This window comes from Ambystoma mexicanum, chromosome 6q, assembly GCF_040938575.1.
Source record: "Ambystoma mexicanum isolate Mex_15411 chromosome 6q, UKY_AmexF1_1, whole genome shotgun sequence".
In the NCBI taxonomy this organism is placed as follows: domain Eukaryota; kingdom Metazoa; phylum Chordata; class Amphibia; order Caudata; family Ambystomatidae; genus Ambystoma; species Ambystoma mexicanum.
This window is the reverse complement of record NC_090937.1, coordinates 1,606,263,074-1,606,282,346: the sequence shown is the minus strand read 5'-3', so window position 1 is coordinate 1,606,282,346 and position 19,273 is coordinate 1,606,263,074. Positions and strand designations below refer to the sequence as shown.

Below are 19,273 nucleotides of genomic sequence, written 5' to 3'. Positions count from 1 at the left end.
CGAAACTGAAAGTGCGAGTCGCCAACCGCGAACCTCAGGTACTTCTTGTGCTTGGGATGGATCGGCACATGGAAGTAAGCATCCTTGAGGTCGAGTGACACCAACCAGTCCTGAAGCTGAAGGGCCTGGAGGACTTGAGAGAGAGTAACCATCTTGAACTTGTCCTTCCTGAGGAGTTTGTTCAAACCGCGCAAGTCCATGATGGGTCTCAATCCCCCGTCTTTCTTCGAAACCAAAAAATAAGGGGAATACCATCCCTTGTTCCTCTCTGCTACAGGCACCAGTTCTATGGCGCCTTTCTCCAGCAGGGCTTGAATTTCCTGCGCAAGGAGCGGATCCGGACTCTGCAAAGAGAGGTTCCCCGGTGGATTGTCGTGAGGCCTGTGCCGAAAAGGAAGACAGTAGCCGTGGGTTATGATCTCCAGAACCCACACATCTGAAGTAATGGCACGCCACTCTACAAGATGCTGCGCCAGCCTTCCCCCAACCGGCGAACCATGGGACATGGCCTCACGACTGAGTGGGAGCGGCTGCGGCGTTACCTGAGGGCAAAGAGGCAACTGCCCGAGCGGCCTTGGCACCACGGCTACCCTGTCGTCCACCTCTGGTACCCCTGCATAGGCCTCTTTGACTGCCAGCTCCTCTCGCTTTACTGAAGGATGAGTAATAGCGAAAGGAACCACCCCTCCACTGCTGTCCACTAGGACGAAAAGGCGGAGGTTGGCGAACTGCAGCGCCCAACGACTTCGCTGCAGCTTTAGAGGTCTGCAACCTCTCAAGGCTCTCGTCAGCCTTGCTGCCAAAAAGGTGTTCACCATCAAAGGGCATGTTGAGGAGCCGGGACTGCACATCAGGCGCAAACCCCGACTTCCGCAACCACGCAAACCTGCGTATCACGGTGCTCGCCGCCATGGACCTACTGACGCATTCAGCTAAGTCCAAACCCGACTGAACGGACTCACATGGCATCCTTACCATCCTGGACCATAGCAAGGAAACCATCCCGTTCATCCCCTTCGGGAACATGTTCAGCCGCTAACGCAACACAGTTCCACAGAGTGTGCGTGAAACGTGACAAGGCACAAATGGAGTTGGCCGCCTGAAGCGCCATACCACCAGAAGAAAACACTTTCTTCGCCCAGCCATCAAAACGTTTGTCGTCCCTATCAGGAGGGATGGTAGGGTACGACGCCTGCGTCGCCGGGGCCGTGGCCGCCTGCACCACCAAACTCTCCGGAGTGGGGTGCCTGGTCAAGTAGCAGGGGTCGCCACTGGCTGGACGGTATTTTCGCGACAAGGATCTGCCCACCGCCGGGAGACTCTCCGGAGCAGTCCAAGCCGCCGCCACCCTTCTCTGTAAAGCCATATGGAACGGCAGAACCGGGTCAGTTGGGGGACCAACATCAAGGATGTCTGTCAGATCATCCTGCACAAACTCCCCTGAGGGAGCAGACCATCCCAAGTACTCAGAAACCCTAGCCATAAGGCGCCGGTACGAGGAATCAGCACGAGAGCCAGGCTCAGGCCTACAAAACTCCACCTCCGGAGAGGTGTCCAGTCCACTGGCATCATGCAGTGACTGTCTCAACTCGTCAAACTGACTATGGCCCGAGACAATGTCATCCGGAACCTGACTAGGAACCAGGCCATCAGAATCCTCAACCGCCTCTGAAATATAGTCCAGGTGGCGAAAAGAAGGCACCAGAGAGTGCTTGCTCTTAACCAGAGCCTTCCTAGGGGGTCCACCCGTGCCCTGGGGTACCTCCGACACTAAAGGCGTCGAGCGAATCGGCGCCAGCGTCGAGAGAACCGGCATCGGCGTCGACGTCGAGGAAATCGGCGTCGACGTCGAGGAAATCGGCGTCGACGTCGAGGAAATCGGCGTCGACGTCGAGGAAATCGGCGTCGACGTCGACGTCGAGGAAATCGGCGTCGACGTCGAGGAAATCGGCGTCGACGTCGAGGAAATCGGCGTCGACGTCAGATGCAGCGCCTCCAGCATCGGCGGCGTCGACACAGCCCTCGAGGCCGGAGCCCCGAGCGTGTCCCTCGACGACCTGAGCGTCGACGGCATCGACGACTTCCTCGGAGCCAGAGCCTCGAGAAAGCCTGTCGACGCCCTCGACGCCACAGACGTCGAAGCCTTCTTCGAAGACCTCACAGGTGCACACGGTCTCGAACGCGTCGAGGACCGGGACCTGGAACGGGTACGACGAGAACGAGTCCCCTTGTCCGAACATGACCTCTCCCGTGACTCGTGCCGACCACTCTTGCGAGCGGTGTCTCTCGACCTCACACGACCGACCCCACTCGGGGGCGCGGACGGCTGAGTACCCTGCGACTCAAGAATCGCCAACATCTGCTTCCCGAAGGGAGCCCATTCCTCCGGCGTCGCACGGCCCGAGGGGTAAGCGACGTGCCGGGCAGAGCCCTCCGAAGAGGACCTGGAAGACGACCGATGTCGGCGCTTCCGAGAATGCCTCGAAGAGGCAGAGGAGTGGCGAGACCGACTTCTAGAAGGAGACCCACGAGACTTCCGACGATGACACGGAGAGTCACCCCTCGAATCATCCGTCGAAAGCCCCACAGACTTCGACTTCCGGGGCTTGGACACCCGACCTACCGACAACTTCTTCTTACGTTCGCGTAAGGCTTTGGACGTGAGCGACTGGCAGTCGATACAGTCATCCGTGTCGTGGGCCTCCCCGAGGCACCAGAGGCAGGCGTCGTGCGAGTCCGTCACCGACATCTTGGACCCACACTCCCCGCACTTCTTGAAACCCGGACGCGGGGTCGAAGACGAAGTAGACATCTTCAGAAGGATTTTCACAAACGAACAGGTTCGAAGAACCGAGAAGAACAGAACTCCAAAGAGTCGAGGCGTTTAAACCGAGAAACACGAAGCAACACGTTCGCGGAAAAAACGGAACTGAGGCTATGGGCGTCGTGCGTCCTACTTATCACATCGGATGATGTCGGAGGAGGTCCTCGACGACGGCGCATCGACGTCATCGACGCAGACGCCGAAAAAGTTTCCGAAGCAGCACAGCACAGCTGTGGTGATTACATGTCATAGATATGGAATACGTCGGAGGACCCAATCACCTCGAAAGGAGTACTACCTTTGGGTACTTACATCAATTACTTTTTACAACCGATCTTACAAAAAACAACCACGTACGTTAAAGACAGTACTCATTTCTTAAACATCTTGGAACAGATTCAACTAGAAGAGCACGACATCCTGTTCACCAAAGACGTTAAGTCTTTACAGCAGCATACCTCAGGACCTCGGACAATCAGCAGTAGAATGGCTTCTATTACAGGAAGGAAACATAGGAGTTTACAAAGAATTTATCCTGACTCTGCTTACTTTTATCTCCATGAATTCTTACTTTACCTATGATAATTAATATTATCTTTAGACATCTGGCATTGCGCGAGGGGGGCCACCATGGCCCCCTCGTATGGCAATGCATTTATGTACCGTTTTGGAACTGAACATATCCTCGATAAAAAAGAATGGAATGAACATTTGAAAGTATGGCTATGATATATTGATGATATCTTCGGGATATGGAAGGGAACCAGAGAGTCATTGAAAGATTTCTTTACTTAAATTAACCAGATCGACACAAATACAATTCACGGCCGAAATAGGCAATCCCAACATTCATTATCTCGATGTGGAAGTTCAAGTCAACCAACAACGGATCACCACCTCATTGTATACTAAACCAACAGACAGGAACAACCTTCTACACCGCATGAGTTTCCACCTGCAGAACACGTTACACAACTTACCATACGGTCAGATGTTACGCCTCAAAAGGATCATCAGTGATGAAGATGAATTGAATCAAGAACTACATAGACTGCAGGACAAATCACTCGCCCGAGGGTATAACCATGAAGAATTAGACGAAGCAACATCCAAAGTAGCAGTTAAGACCAGAGCCAGCACACTTCAACAAAGAGCAAAGAAAGAGGCTCCAACAATAGTGTACGTGTCCAAATTCTCCACCCAAAGGGCACAAATAAAGAGATGCATTACCAAACATTGGGCTATACTTACCAGCGATGAACGTACATCAGAACTATTCCAGACTAAGCCAGTGTTTGCATACCAATGCACCAGCAATCTACGTGATCTTCTGGTCAATAACAAAAACAACAAAGACATACATCAGAAGCACAAACAACAAGGAACACGCCCGTGCTTGAATTGCAATAACTAACAATATCATCAAGGGGACCACAGTATCGCATCCCCATTCTGGAGAAAAAATCCAACTAAGATGTTTTGGAACATGCAATACCGAGAACTGTGTTTACTGTATACGCTGCCCATGCGGACTTTACTATGTAGGTGAAACTGGACGCAAGTTGAAAATCAGAATGAATGAACATAAGTCTTGCATACGCAACAAGAACACAAACTCAGCAGTTGCTAGACTCTTCGACCAGAAACACCACACAACAGCACAATTGAGGTTCCAAATACTAGAGGTATTGAACCACAATCAACCAGGTATTGATCCTAAAAGAAGACGACAACAAAGAGGGGCATATTGGATAGATCGGTTGGAAACATTATCACCTAGAGGAATAAATGAGGAATTTGATTTGAACTGCTTTCTATAAAACAAATAACTTTAAAGATCATTTACTGGACTGAACTACTTTTTGTTATGCACATGTGTGCCTCCAAGATCTTGCCTGCGAGACATATTCCTAATCTGATCTTTATCACTTTCTTTTTCTGGTTTTTAGTCCTTTTGTAGTTTTACAAAACTATGGTTACATTTCATTTATGTTTGTGAAATGTAACCATGGTTAGAGTTACCACATACAAGGCACACTACCACACTCTCTACTAGTACTTCTACTAGTATTTCTCTTTTCTGTTTAACAGGTTCTGTGCAGACCGCAGTGTACTCCGGCTTGCACATTGCCAATTCTCCCTCTACCTCCACCAGTATCTCTACAATCTGTTTAACAGGTTCTGTGCGTACCGTAGTGCACTATGCACTCCAGTTTGCACAATGCCAACTCTCCCCTTACATGACACTTATGGGTTACAGCCTTATACACTTCTCATTTGAATTCTTTGCCTTATACACTTCTCGTTTGAATTCTTTCTCGGCAAGTTTTCATTTTAGTAATATTTTCACATTTTTATTTATGATGTCCCAACACTGTGCAGTCATATCTGCATTAATATTTAGAGTTCAATCTCCACCCTTACATTCACGTACAGTTTCTACCACTTATCGGAGTGCCTTTCATAACATGGCGCTTCCGTATGAACAAGCGTCCATATTGAGTGAGTCACTTACTACAGCAACCGGAGCCTCGCTATCACAGCACATAACCGTGTTTACTTAGTCAGCATACAGCAGACGGGCGTTAGTCAGCGTGAGACAGCCTCAGCGGGACACAAAAGGTATGTGAGACCATCCGAAGACAGGGTTGTTCCATTCTGCGCATTCAGAATGAATGCCAGTTTAGTAACGTTAGTTTATGTGTACAGGTGTACACTTGTAATCGAAGTACAGCGGCTTCGCCGCAATTTGGAACGCATGGAATTACGTCAATAAACAACATTGTTAAAGGTCAGATGCTCGTGAATCATTCGTCGTATGTCAGAACTACTTTTCTGCATGCGCTCACTCACGGTCTCATTATTCAGCATTACGTTACTAACACCGACATGGTTTCTATCATGATAAACAGATGCAACAATCACTCGGGAAGCACAATTATTCTCGCCTGAAGAGCACGCAGTTACCAGTATATACACACCATCACAATCATTAAGTGTGCTATCTGACAAGGTGGTAAGCACACGTTAGAGGTGATAACTATATTGTATATTGTGGTGAAACATGTTCAATGATTTCTTATGTATTTTTTTCTCTTTTTTTCGTGTATGTCTTGCCTTCATGTATGTGGGTACCCTGTTTTGTTACAACGTATATTTTGAATTTGTGATGTTTTCCAATCTGATATGTTATGTTTGCTTTTCTTATTTTAATTTATTTTGATTACGGTCACAATTAACACTGATTGTTTTTTGAATTGGACCATTATGTTAATTAGACAAGGCCCCGATGAAGGACTATTCAGTCCAAAATGCATTGGCCATTTGATGATGTTTTGCTTATAGAGAAGCAATGATAATAACTTTTGAAGATTAATGAATAAATCTGACAACCTATGCACCAAATATATTTTTTCATTGGATTATCAAGATACATTATTTGAAGAATCCCAACGGGATATTAGGGTGTGCGGCCCACACCGCAGGCAACATTGCCTAGGTCTTTTCACCTATGAAAGGCACTGCCATAGCCAGAAGCTGCTGCAGAGCAGTCTTGAGAAAGTTCGTCCTGTAGGGAGTTCAAGCCACACAAGTAGGACAGAGCCCATATGCATCCACTTTACGCCCTGCAATGGAGCGAGCAAGAGTTTTTTTTGGCAGAAGAATCTAAGAACCGGAGATAGGTGCTGTTGGGCTGCACTTACATCTCTCATGCCCGCCCAAACGATTCAGACTCAATGTAATATAATAGCGCACGAGACGGTGAACGTGCGTGGCTGTATGGGGGTGGAGACCGCCAGTGGGAATAATGAATGCCTGTTTTATAGCAGTAGGCCTAGGTATAGGACACGGGTGATATTGTGTAGCAGTAGTGAAATAGAATGCAATAATGGCGTAGACACAGGGCCAGGGTGCGGGAAATACTAAAGCATCACAATATTGGAAGTGAATACTATCATTTTGGATTCCCTGTTGGAGGTGTAGCAGCACGGCACAAGTAAGAGTCTGAATCATTTTCCCTTTCCCAAGCCCGAGTAGTGAAGCTAATAATAGTGGCATTGAGGTAAACAGATGATTGTTTAATTGTATTAAGGGGTATGCAAAACCAGACTGGAATGAGAACAGCAGAGCAACGGTAGGCCCGTCCTGAAAATACAAATGCATGGGAGCCAAGTTAGAGGAACCGAGCTGCTAAAATTCTTGGCCTAGCTTTAGGGCACCGGCCACCACCACAACCCCCCGAGCCCCCGCGGCATGCTTGCAAACTATTATTTCAAAGAGATTTGTTCACAAGGCTAATGCGAAGGACCAGTTGCACACCATGTGGCAAGGCCACTGGAGTGGGTAAGAATGGGAAATGGCCAATCCAGTAGCTGGGAACCAAGGTGACTAACTAGGAGAGCCATGCGTTGGAGAACAGGGGTAGATTAGGATGTGGCCAGTTGGTCAAGGGACTATGGCGGACTGGTAGAATGTATATAGGAGGCAGCCAATTAGAATGGGGGATAGCATTGTATACTGCTTACGTCATGAGTGACTATTTCTTTCCTTAAAAGCTTTGTACCTGCTTTGAACTAACAGAGCTCTGTGTCAGTTGGGTTCTATGGGACCTTATGTCACCTTTTTCCTTTTGTTTCCCTAACAAAGCGGTGCACCAAGCCCTTTCCCTAGGAGTGTTTATTTTAGTCTGGTTGTCCAGAGGAACATGTAAGGGAACATCCCTGCTACTTGCACGGATTGCCCTGAAGTAAAGAAAGCTACTTTTGTACCAGAGATCTAAGGGCATATTTGTAGAGCAGCATTTCTTGGAAACAAAACAATGTAGTATTACTGATAGGTTATCAGTACCAAAAACCTGGCTTTCTTTTACAGGATCACTTACACACTGGTGATGAGACATGAAATACTGTAAAGTAACCAAATCTGAAGAAAAGAAATTGTGTTACGAGACTAAACTCAGACTTGTTAAAAGACAGCAACTGTTTGGATATTGACTTTTACAGTGAAATAACTGTACTAATGTGTACATTCAAACCACAGCATGTCATAAGATTGTCTCGCAACGCAAATAGTTGAATGGGATCAATCCCTGCTGCAAAGTAGTTGAGACAATGTTAATGTTTGCTTTATCAAGTTGGCAAATGTTCAGAAAAATAAGTGTGCTAGGCAAGAACACAACTCAATGTTTTGGCCAACAACTGTGTGAACAGCGTTCCAACAACTCACTAAAATAAAACATTTAAAAAAACAAGCAGCCAGTTAACATGTCTGACCATTTTCCCTTACCCACTGAATTGCCTTTCCCCATCTTGCTAAAAAAACATTTAACTCATCCAATCAACATTTCCCCAATTTAATTTGCCTCATTGGGGTCAACGTGTTCATGCATGTACTCAATGCGCAGACACTGACTGTAGATGGGAAGTTGAGTTTTCGCTACTTCTGCCTATAGTTAGGAGGCCTTCCTCAAATGATTCTGCCACACTTTTTTGGGAAGGACCCAGTTACACGTCTCTTTTGTATCGATACAGGATAGGTCCTAACCAGCAGATAACACAATCACATTTCTGCATGCACTGTAAAGCTTGCTCACCTTATCCAGTTTGAAATACTATATAGACCCAGAGGAGATGGTCTTATGGCTCCCTCCCACCCCCGCCCCATAGGCACAATTGAACAAGGATATGGCAGATTCTAGAAGAACAATGGTGCAGAGAATGCAGCCTTACATTTCTTTAAACAACTGACCACCGGGAGTGAAGACGCTGGTGCCCTAAACAATTCACCAGATATAGGCCACCATTAGCACTACAACTTGACTCATGATGATTTGCAGTCACCAAGAAATCCTCCACTAGAGGACCACGAACATGCAGTTGTAGATGGTTCACATCTACAGTCATGAGGCCTTGGAAGATGAGATTGCCTTCGGGTGGTGAGTTTGGGACGCAACTATTCCTCTCTTCAGGGGTAGGGCCATACTCCCAAGATATCTCATCCTCTCTCAACCGAACAGCCTTTATCTGAGTTTTCAGGGTTTTGCTGATGCAAAGGAACTTCCTCCACTGGATCAAACAGCTCACATCCAAACTTGCTCATGTCAACAATTGTAGCCATCAGCGTTGGTGTTCCAAGTCTTACTCCTCTCCACCAGTTCACCTGGAAGCAGGGGAGAAGATTCCTGGATATGACTAAAACCGCCTACGGAAGCATCTCATCTCAACATTGAACCATTGTTACTCCGGCACTGGACTCAGGATTCAAAACCTTCCCTTGATGGTGGAATCTCAACAAGCAGCTCCAACACCTGCATGACAACAGCAGTTCGACATATCTTCTGGATTACAGCAGCTCCTGGATTATTATCTAGGACTGTTGACGATTCCCTGTCCACTCCCTCAAAGCAGGCTGCAGCAGTCCGAGCATGTCTTCCAACGAGTAACTGAATCGCAGAATCTTCTTTAAATTACTACAGAATTCATGGCCACCCCTTTTGACAACTGTGCAGTAATGGTCACTCATTGTGAACTCTGATTTGTGAAGCTGGTGTGTCGACAAGGAAACCTTCAAAATATCCTACAAGCTGGAATTCTCTCTTACATGTTCAATGCTATTCTCCTTTTCTCTTCGACACTGCAATATCGTTTGGGGGCTTTTCAAGACTGGTCCATCTAAGAAAGGAGTTCCTGTCTTATGGTATCCAGAACTTGGCACAGCTCACAGACTGTCTCACATTGTATAAATAATTCTCAGGTTGTACAGCTTAACAAAACGAGGCAAGCTATATGCTTGAAACCCATGTACATGTATGCTTATTGACTGGCAAGATTTAAATACAGAGATGCATATCCACATATGGGAGAACTGTGTCTTACTTGCAAATGCAAGAAAATGTCAGAAACCCTTTTCAATTACAATTGGCACAGACTGAAGTCAACACAAAAATACACACACACACCCCCAGACTCACAGAACCCCCCCTCCCCAAGACTTGGATCACTAGCTAAAGGCTAGTGGCGAGTGAAAATTGTGTGGACTGCAGTAAACGTGTTCTGTTTAAAATACAATTTTTCTATGTACACTAGGCAAAGGAGGACACTACCCACAAAAAGGCTACATTTCTATTCTTGTCTTACTCTTTTTGAATCATAAGTTGCTTCATGTTCAAAAGGTAAAATGAACAGATGCATGCTGACAAGGCACGATCTGCTTATTTTTTACCGTGAAAAGAACAGCACAAATTAAATGTTAACATTCACTAACAGAACATTCATTTTCCATTCACAAACGTTAAATTCCTATTTTTTTTTAGAAAACTATGTTAACATAAAAAGTAACAATTTGCCAATTAAAAAAAAAACACGGCATGCAAGATAAAATGCTTAGTCATACATGTCAGTTTTTTTTAAGCAAATACTGATTGGCTGTTATTACAATGAGCCATTATCTTAGACTATAAATGTAAACTTTTTGAGAAAACCATCTTACAGCCATAGTCATTTTTTAAAGCTAGATGAGAGGCCAACAGTGGGAGGACACTCGTCTAGTGGAGCACTGCAAGTTTGTTGCAACTATATGCAGGGTACATTTTGTGAAAACCTATGTTATCCTACGAAAAAGAATATCTTGGAGAAAACAGCTGATCAACATAAATAATGCCTACAAGTCCGGCTAGGCTAACCAGGTTTTAAACACCCACTAATCAGAATATGCTGGCCAGGAAATCAGGATGGTTTGGATGAGCCAAATAGTAGACTTGTGGAATTACATCGCTCAAAGCCAATGGCCAAACTGCATCTGGCTGCGGATTAGTCTACTCAATGTAGGCCATTCATAGTTGTATAATCAGCAGAATAAATGTGTTCACGGCCTAGTGAAAAGCCAATAATGAGGAGAGTGTGTTAATGCTGTAAGGGAGAGATTTCCACTGGTAGGGGCGGTCGACGGGAAAATCAGCAACCACCTCTAGATCGGATTCTAGGAACTGTTTGGAAGCATGAAGTTTGAGAGCAGAGATTGCATGCTCGTGGGTAAAGCAGATCTTTACTAACAAGGGGGGGGGGGGAGAAGGCTATGTAGGCATTTAAAAACGATTTATTTATATATTTGCATTTTTAAAGCGCTCACACAGCCCGGGGGCATTGAGGTGCTGTTACAGGAGTATGTCTTAGTTGCCCATTCATAACGCGCCCAGAATACCCAGAGGTTTCCAAGCGTGGACCCGGGGATCGAATCTGTGCTTTGTGTCATCTTGCTTCCAAGGTGAGCACGTTGCCACTGAACTATCCTCCCGGGACTAGACAGTATTTCTAACTAGCCACCAGTGGAGGGAAAGCTTAAAATTCAACAAAGAACGGGACTTGAAGACTATTAATAAGGTGAACCTCTGAATTTTGCATGTATTGAAGGCTATTTAATTGCTATTCAGCGATCCCAAAATAAGGAGCATTGGAGTAGTCCGATTTGGAATTTACCTCATCTATAAAGCAAATGCAACTTCTACAATCATAAAATCGAGGCTGCTAAAAACTCCAAGCAGCTATTCAATGTTTACAGAAACCTTCAAAACCCACAACTCGTCCCTCATCTGCTCCGACTGAGGAAGATTGTAAGAGTTCAGTCGGCCTTTGCAAATGAGATCGATATTGCACCGACCAAAATTTCGAAAAGATACTACAAAACCTTCCTGCGAAGGCTACCTCTCTAGAAAAGACATCCAGTCCTTTTGCTTTTAGTCACATAACCAAGGCTGAAATGCTGGGGATGCTTCACTCCATGCAGCCGACCCACTGGCCAGCTGAGGTCCTCCCTTACAAACTGATTCTGCAAAACTCTAACCTCTTCGCCCCCCTCCTGGTTCGCTTTGTCAACTCGCCACAGCAACATAACCGACTGTCTCAACCAGGTGGCCGTTACGACTCTGCTTAAAAAACCTGGTCTTTGCCAAAAAAGACCAGAGTAATCTGCATGTAATCACAAACTCACGTTTTTCACTAAAGACCATTGACAAACTAGCCACAGTCCAGTTGCAGCAGCACTTGGAAAAAGCCAAGATCTTTCATCATAAAAATGATGGCTACAAAGTCCATCATGGCACAGAAAGTGCTTTAATAGCACTCCAATCCCACATGCTGAACATCATGGAAAAGAGCCAGCCCGACCTACTTGTCTTGTTGGACTTGTCGGCCGCATTTGACTTGGTGATCACAGGCGCTTCCTGAACAGTCTTACCACCTCCCACGGAGAATGTTCCAAGAAACATAAGCTTACGTGTGTGCTGGGGCGATGCCTCCTCAAGCCCGGAGCGAATTCACTTCGGGGTACCCCAGGGTGCGTGGCCGTCTCCGATCCTTTTCAACCTATACCTCAGAGCCCTCAGTAATCTAACTGCAGCCCATGTCCGCTTCTGTAATTACATGGATGATACCCAACTTCTCCTGGAACCGAGTGGAAATCATGCTGCTGACCCTACCAGACTCTCGATCATCTACAATCTTGTTAAATTGAAACACTTGTGTACGAGCGCGATAGAAATAAAAATCAATATCAAATGCTGACTATACTAAAATTGTCTGCATTTAAACCCTGCCAGAACCAAGCTGAGGATCTTTGGCTCCACACAAGCAAGAACTAAATTACACTCGAGAATACTCCCACTTGACCATTGAGAAAAATTAGATAAAATCCAAACTAAGGTTAAATCATTGATGCCTTTCTAAGCTCAGATGTCCAAGTAGACAGCATCATATGTAGCGCTCAATAAAATCTGAAAGTGCTAAGGTATGTCAGACCTTTTCTGTCCCCAAATCACCCGCACCTCCCTGGTAAGGGCTATTCTTCTGCCCCGCTTGGATTACTGTAATGCTCTCCTGGTCGGTGCAAACAGCAATAGTCTAGGGAAACTCCAAATACTACAGAACAACGCTGTTTGTGTAGTTTGTGATATTCCCAGATGAGAACACGTCACACAGGCCAGAAAAGGACTACACTGGATGAGCGTGTCAGCCAGAATTCGCTTTAAAGCACTTTCAGTGGCCCATAAATGTGCGTTTGGTAATGCTGCAGAATTCCTGAAGGAGAATTTGAAACGGTACGCCTCAGAGCGTCGTCTCCGCTCAGGATCGGGTGGCTTACTGTCCATGCCTAGAGCCAAAAAGAGCAAGAGGCCGTGGGCGCTCATCGTTCTGACATCTCTACACTGGAACTCACTTCCATTAAATCTACATCTAGAAACAAACTACCAAAGGTTTAGGAAACAATTGAAAACCTTCCTGTTCAAACAAATCTCTTACACAGCGCCCCCCCCCCCCGGACCGCTTCCTTTTTTCTCCTCAGGTTGTCCAGTCTGCTTTTTCATGTTGTGTGTTTCTTTGTAGCGGCCTGTTGCCTACAGGATTTTCAGTGGTAAATGAATAAATCAACACACCTGTAACAATAGCCAAGCGGTGTGTACCTTTTCTTAATATGTTAATATGGGTTACTATGTTTTCCTTTCGTATCCAGGTAACGAGGGTCCACTATTGTGAGATCCCACGATGCATCCTGCAGAGTTGCTATGAAGGCCTGGAATGCTTACCATGCAGAATTGCATGCTGGTCAGTTGGACGAGAGGTGCGGAGTGGTGCGAGCCTTTGCTTTTCCATTGACCAAATGTTTTCTTGTACAGCTCCCTCTGTGTGCCTTCTTACCACTTTAATTCTCGTTTTGGTGGCCCCTGACAGATGAAGCAGCACCTTGTAGCCCCCCCCCCTGACCTTTAACATGGCCCAGCATCCCTCGCGGTCCTCACAACCACCAAGCATGCTGCCCAGAAGCAAACAAACGCAGAGTGCAGCCAATGTGCCAACAAGTCCATCAGACGTTCCCATGGGGAATTGCACTGGTCTAGCCAATCCCAGAGAAACCATCTATGAAGATTAAGAACTGTGCAAGGTGGGGGCAGCTATGGTGGCGCCAGAGAGGAACCAAGCAAAATTACCTCCCAGATGGAATCACTGCGATTAAACTATTTTGCATTGTTTAAAAGATAATAAAAAGTGGTTTAGAGGGTTCCACAGGCAAGAGAACACTAGAACCGGCACAAGTGCAACTCAAAAAACATCAATTTTACTGGATCCCTGTGATTAACTCTGAAGTAATGTGCATTTTTGCACAGTTTTCAAACTTTGTACAAACTCCTGGTTGCCATCCAATACCATGGAAACAACGGAAGGAAGAATTCCCAAATTACTCGGATACAGCAGGCGGCATAGACAATACGGACTCCTGCAAAACATTGCATGCACTACAGAGGCTAGGGTAGAAAGGCCAAAGGATGCTTCAAACTCTTCCAATGAGGTTAGTCGGGCCTGGCTGGTTATGGATGCATTTTAGGAGGTCATGCTGAGCCTAGGAAAAGCTTAGAACCTTCAAGATCAATCATAGTTTATACTACGGTAACTTAGTAGAAACTAAAGAAAAGGTTCATAGTAACATATTGGGATTTGATTTTAATACAAATTAGGGCTGGTTCAGAAGTTCCTGCTGATTCAGAGCTAAGTAAGAAGGATACTATGCTCAGCGGTATCAAATGGTACTGATAAATCAAGCATCTCCGAGCTATCCTCACCCTAAAAAGAAGAAGCCAGAGACCACGTTCCTGAAGAAGTCAGAAGGTGCATGGATTGAGGAACAAGCAGATTCATAAGCTTGACTGCATGGTTAAGAAAGCCAGACACTATTTTAATGCATTGCCCATTATAATGAATGTCTAGTTGCCAATGTGCCCAATGCTTGCTTAAATAGTTTAAAAGGAAAATACTAAATGGTTATTAACTGCATTGAAAGAAAGAGGAAAACTGCTTTCAGATGCCCAACACCCTGAGACAATAAGATCTGCTCCATGGCCTAAACCTTGGCACGTCATCTTTTACTTTGGGGTGGAAAGAAGACTTATTTGTGCAACATATTTTTATTTTCCTTTGTTACACCATGATGTATGCTTGTCAGGTGAGATTTTGAACTAAGCCTGTACTGGTGAAACACTGAGTTTACAATGAGTTTGGCACAGAGCATAATACCAGCCTCTCCTGCCTATTTGCAGCAGACAGCTCTTCTGCCGATTTTACCTCTCGCCATCAACCCCATCCATAAACGGGGAAGATTTTGTTCCCCATATAAGCAGGTCTTTTTTTTAGGTTAAAAGGGATTAAACAGGATTAACGGGATTAATTTGCACATGTTTAATAAACATTAATCCATCAATTAAATCCTTTAAATGCCAAAATTACTTGGACTAGTACAATAAATAATCAAGGCAATTGTTTGCAGAATAGGGCATTTTGGCACAACATTTGGATATTCATTTTGAACCGATTACTGTGTCCGTTTTGAGTTAGCAACTTCATGCAAAACCTCTAGAACTTGCATTCATGCAGAAGATTGTGGCAGTAACTAAGCCACTCATTTATGCAATCACCTTCAATATTGGCGTCTCTGGTTTTGTCTCGGTTCATTCAGAAAGTTAGTCTGTTTTCATTGAAAGGCTGCAAAACAACCCTATCCCTTTTTTACAGCCCCTCCTCCATTGGATTCTGGCACAAAAGAGTATAGTTTTCCTCTGCATAGCACATCAAACTCTCTGGAAGAACAGAAAATCATGTATATGCAATTTCTATATTCCCACAAGTAAACATTCTGTTGGTCTTTCATACACATAAAATCGCACCACCACATCTGGTGGTCCCTTGCTCTCAACGTGTACTCCGATGGCGATTCTATTCATGGTTTGCTAGGCAAACCCCTCGACTGCAAGGACTTGCGTACAACTGAGCCAATTATACTGACAAAGACAAACATGAAGAGGCTGGGACATGTGCAACTGTTTGATATCCAATATCCTGTGCATATTGGAAATTAGACTATTGACCCCCGAAGCAAAACTGCAGTTAGCAACTACCCCAAAAATAGTTTTGGAAAAAAAAAAAACATAGTTTTATATTAAAGTTCATCTTACCTGGTAGACCACTCCTTTTTGGTACAGTCACACCCCAGGCATCCGCAAGGTGAGCAAGCAGCAGCTGTGTTATCTTGCGGTGGACAATTTGGTTCCAGTGAACCCCGTCTTTCAGTCGGTTCTGGCTATCAAATCGAAAATGGTAGTGCAGATCTAGCACGTCAAACTTGTGAGAAGCCGCCAGAGTAGCACTGTAGAAATTCGCTTCCATAATGTCCCTGCGCAATGTTTTATCCAAGTACTGAAGCTAAAGGAAGACGGACAAAAAGCGATTTGTCATGTAACACCATGCAAACTGACGGTCATAACTATTTTATTCAAATCAGAAGCAGGGCCGAAAAAGCACGTACAACCTTTCAACAGCTTTTATGTGCGCAATAAAATTGGCACATACCTATTGTTCCCCAACATTTATAGTGCTACTTATTCCAAACGATATCAGATAAACAAATACTCTTTTCCATATTAAACAGGATCACAAGTTTACATATTTAACAAGATGGTCTAAAAAAAAAAACAACGGTGTACAATCAAAAAAGCAAATGTTTCTTTACACCCAATTAGTATCATGGGAAATGTACTCCTGTCCTCAACCACCCAACTCCTCTTTCTCGGTGACTTCAACATCCACCTCGATGCCTCCTGTCCCCCCACTGGTCTCTTCCGCGAACTCTGCAACTCTCTCTCACTCTCTATTCTCCCGTCTGGGCCTACTCACTCTGCAGGGCACACTCTTGATGCTCTGATCTCTTCTGACCTTCCCCTCTCCCTCCCTCTCTCCACTCCTCTCTCTTGGAGCGATCACTTTCTCCTATCCTCCCACCTCTCCCTCCCTACCCCACAGGCAAAGCCACCCTCTTCACTGCCACCCACCTTCTCGGTCATCCGACCCATGAAGCGCGTGTCAGTTGAGGCTTTCGCTGCTACCTTCTCGCCCCCTTCTCCCCCTTTGGCTGACTCCCACCCTGACACAGCCCTCTCCATGCTCTATTCCTCTATATCTGATACTCTCGATATCCTTGCCCCCGTCATGAGAATCCGCCTGAAGCCCAAAGCCAAATGTAACTCCTGGTATGACTCGGATCTCGTCTCCCTAAAACGCAAGTGCAGGGTGGCAGAGAGGAAATGGCGTGCTTCATGCTCATCCTCTGACAAACTGGCCTGCCGCCTGCTCCAAAGGCAATACCGGCTCTCCGTTCTCACCAAGAAGAGAGCCCTTATCCAAGCCCGCATCTCTGAGGCATCAAACAACTCGGCCGAACTCTTTAAAATCTGCAAGGAGCTGGCCAACCCTGCTGCAGTCTCTACCTCTCCTGTCCCCTCCCAGGCCCTCTGCACTGCACTGGCCTCGCACTTCATCTGAAAAACTCAGGACATCCTGTCCTCGCTCTCCTCCTCTCTCCTCCCTCCCTCTCTTCCCGGCTCTTCCTCTTGCTCTCTTGCAGCCACCCCTCCGCCCTCCTTCTCTGCTTTTCCACCTTTTTCTGCTGATGAGGTTTCCAGACAAGTCCGATCTATGAAAGCCTCGTCTAAACAGGTTCACCCCTGTTCCTCCAAAACCATCAAGGACCACCGACTCCCTGGCTCCTGCCCTAGCTGACTTTTGCAACCACTCTTTCGCCTCTGGAGTCTTCCCATCCCCCCCTCAAGCACTCCCTTGTGCACCCCCTCCTCAAGAAACCCTCTTCCGACCCCTCCTGCCCGGCCAACTATCGCCCAATCTCCATTACTCCCTTCCTGGGCAAGCTCCTGGAGAAACTGGCCATCTCCCAGCTTAACCTCCATGCTGAATATGTTGGTAATCTTCATGACCATCAATCCAGCTTCAGAGCGGCCAGAAGCACGGAAACTGCTCTCCTGAACATCCGTGAGGACCTGCTCCTGAACCTCGATTCCAACACTCCCTGTGTTCTCATTCTGCTCGATCTCTCCTCTGCCTTTGACACTGTCAACCATGCCATCCTGCTCAACCGTCTCCGTGATAACCTGGGTATCACTGGTCAGGCTCTGGCATGGCTGACCTCTTTCCTTTCCGGTCGACCCTCCCAGGTCCAAATGGGCTCCTTCCTCTCTGACATCTTTTACTCCACCTGTGGTGTCCCCCAGGGATCCAACCTCTCTCCCTGGCTTTTCAACCAGTATCTGGCACTCCTTGCCCACCGCATCGCCGCTCTCTGCCCCCACTTTCAGTGCTATGCGGACGATACCCAGCTCATTTTCAGGCTACCCTCGGCCTCCTCCTCTCCTTCCCTCATCTCCGACTGTCTGTCTGCTATCCAGGAATGGTGTGCCGCCAATGACCTCTGCCTTAACGCCAGTAAGACTGAGATTCTACTCATCGGCACACCCACTCCCTCCTTTCCTGCAGCTCTCTGGCCGGCCTCCCTTGGCCCCCTTCCTGCCCCTACCTGCAAAGCTAAAAACCTCGGGGTCATCTTCGACTCCACACTCTCCTTCTCTCCTCATATATCTGACGTCTCTAAGAAGTCACACTACCAGCTGCACCTCCTCAGAGGTATTCTTCCCTTCCTCTCCTTCCCCCAGAAGCTCACTGTCTCCCGAGCCCTGGTTCTCTCAAGGCTGGACTACTGTAACAGCCTCTATCTTAATCTGCCTGCCTCCACTCTCCGCCCTCTGCAACTTATCCAGAACAGAACTGCGAGACTTGTCCTTGGCCTCAAGCCCAGGGACCGTATCTCTCCAGGACTGAAATCTCTTCACTGGCTCCCAGTGGCTGCGAGGATTAAGTTCAAAACCCTCTGCATTGTCCACAAGGCCTTCTGGGGCCTGGGGCCTAAATACCTTCAACTCTCTCTTCCTAAATATCTGCCTTCACGAGCCCTTCGCTCATCCGTCTCCAACTCCCTCATGGTCAGCCGCTTCTCGAAGCAACGAGCTGGGGGTAGATCTCTCTCCGCAGCAGGGGCCTCCCTCTGGAACAGCCTTCCTGCCTCCCTGAAACTTGAGGAGAACCATCTCCGGTTCCGGAAGCACCTCAAAACCTTCCTCTTCGCTTCTGCCTTCTCTCTCCCTCTCCCTTGCTAAACCTGCTAAACTCCCCACTGAAGTCTGCACTAAACCTGCATCTGGGCCACTCTGTGACCTCGGTCCAGGGCCCAGCCACTCTCCACTTGCACTGCCTCCCTGGCTCCTCCTGCACTGTGGGACTGTCACTGCATCCCTACAGCCCCCTTCCCAGCACTTGCTCTGCACTTACCTCGCACTTGCCACCAGCTGGCCCTTTTATTTATTATTTATTATTTATTATTTTATTACGCTACTTACCTTGTACTGCACTTTCCCCCCCACCTCCTCCCCCTGCACTTTCTCCTTTTCCCCTTACCTCTGCACTTGCACGATCTGAATGACACCTGGCCTAGTAGGATCGTTGGTCTGTCTTCCCCTTGTTTCCCTCCCTCCCTGCCTCGTCGCGCCTTGAAACACTTGTGTATAGG

At 46.7% G+C, this 19,273-nt stretch overlaps 1 protein-coding gene across 3 annotated transcripts in view; it reads right to left on the bottom strand.

Moving 5' to 3' along the window:
• LOC138516894 (PC-esterase domain-containing protein 1A-like) overlaps nucleotides 1-19,273 on the bottom strand; it is a 582,917-nt gene that overhangs the window by 264,955 nt on the left and 298,689 nt on the right. For all 3 annotated transcript variants that reach the window (XM_069632347.1, XM_069632348.1, XM_069632349.1), the window contains exon 6: nucleotides 15,819-16,065. In XM_069632347.1, the coding sequence (XP_069488448.1) occupies nucleotides 15,819-16,065 (247 nt within the window). The remainder of the gene's footprint in view (nucleotides 1-15,818; nucleotides 16,066-19,273) is intronic.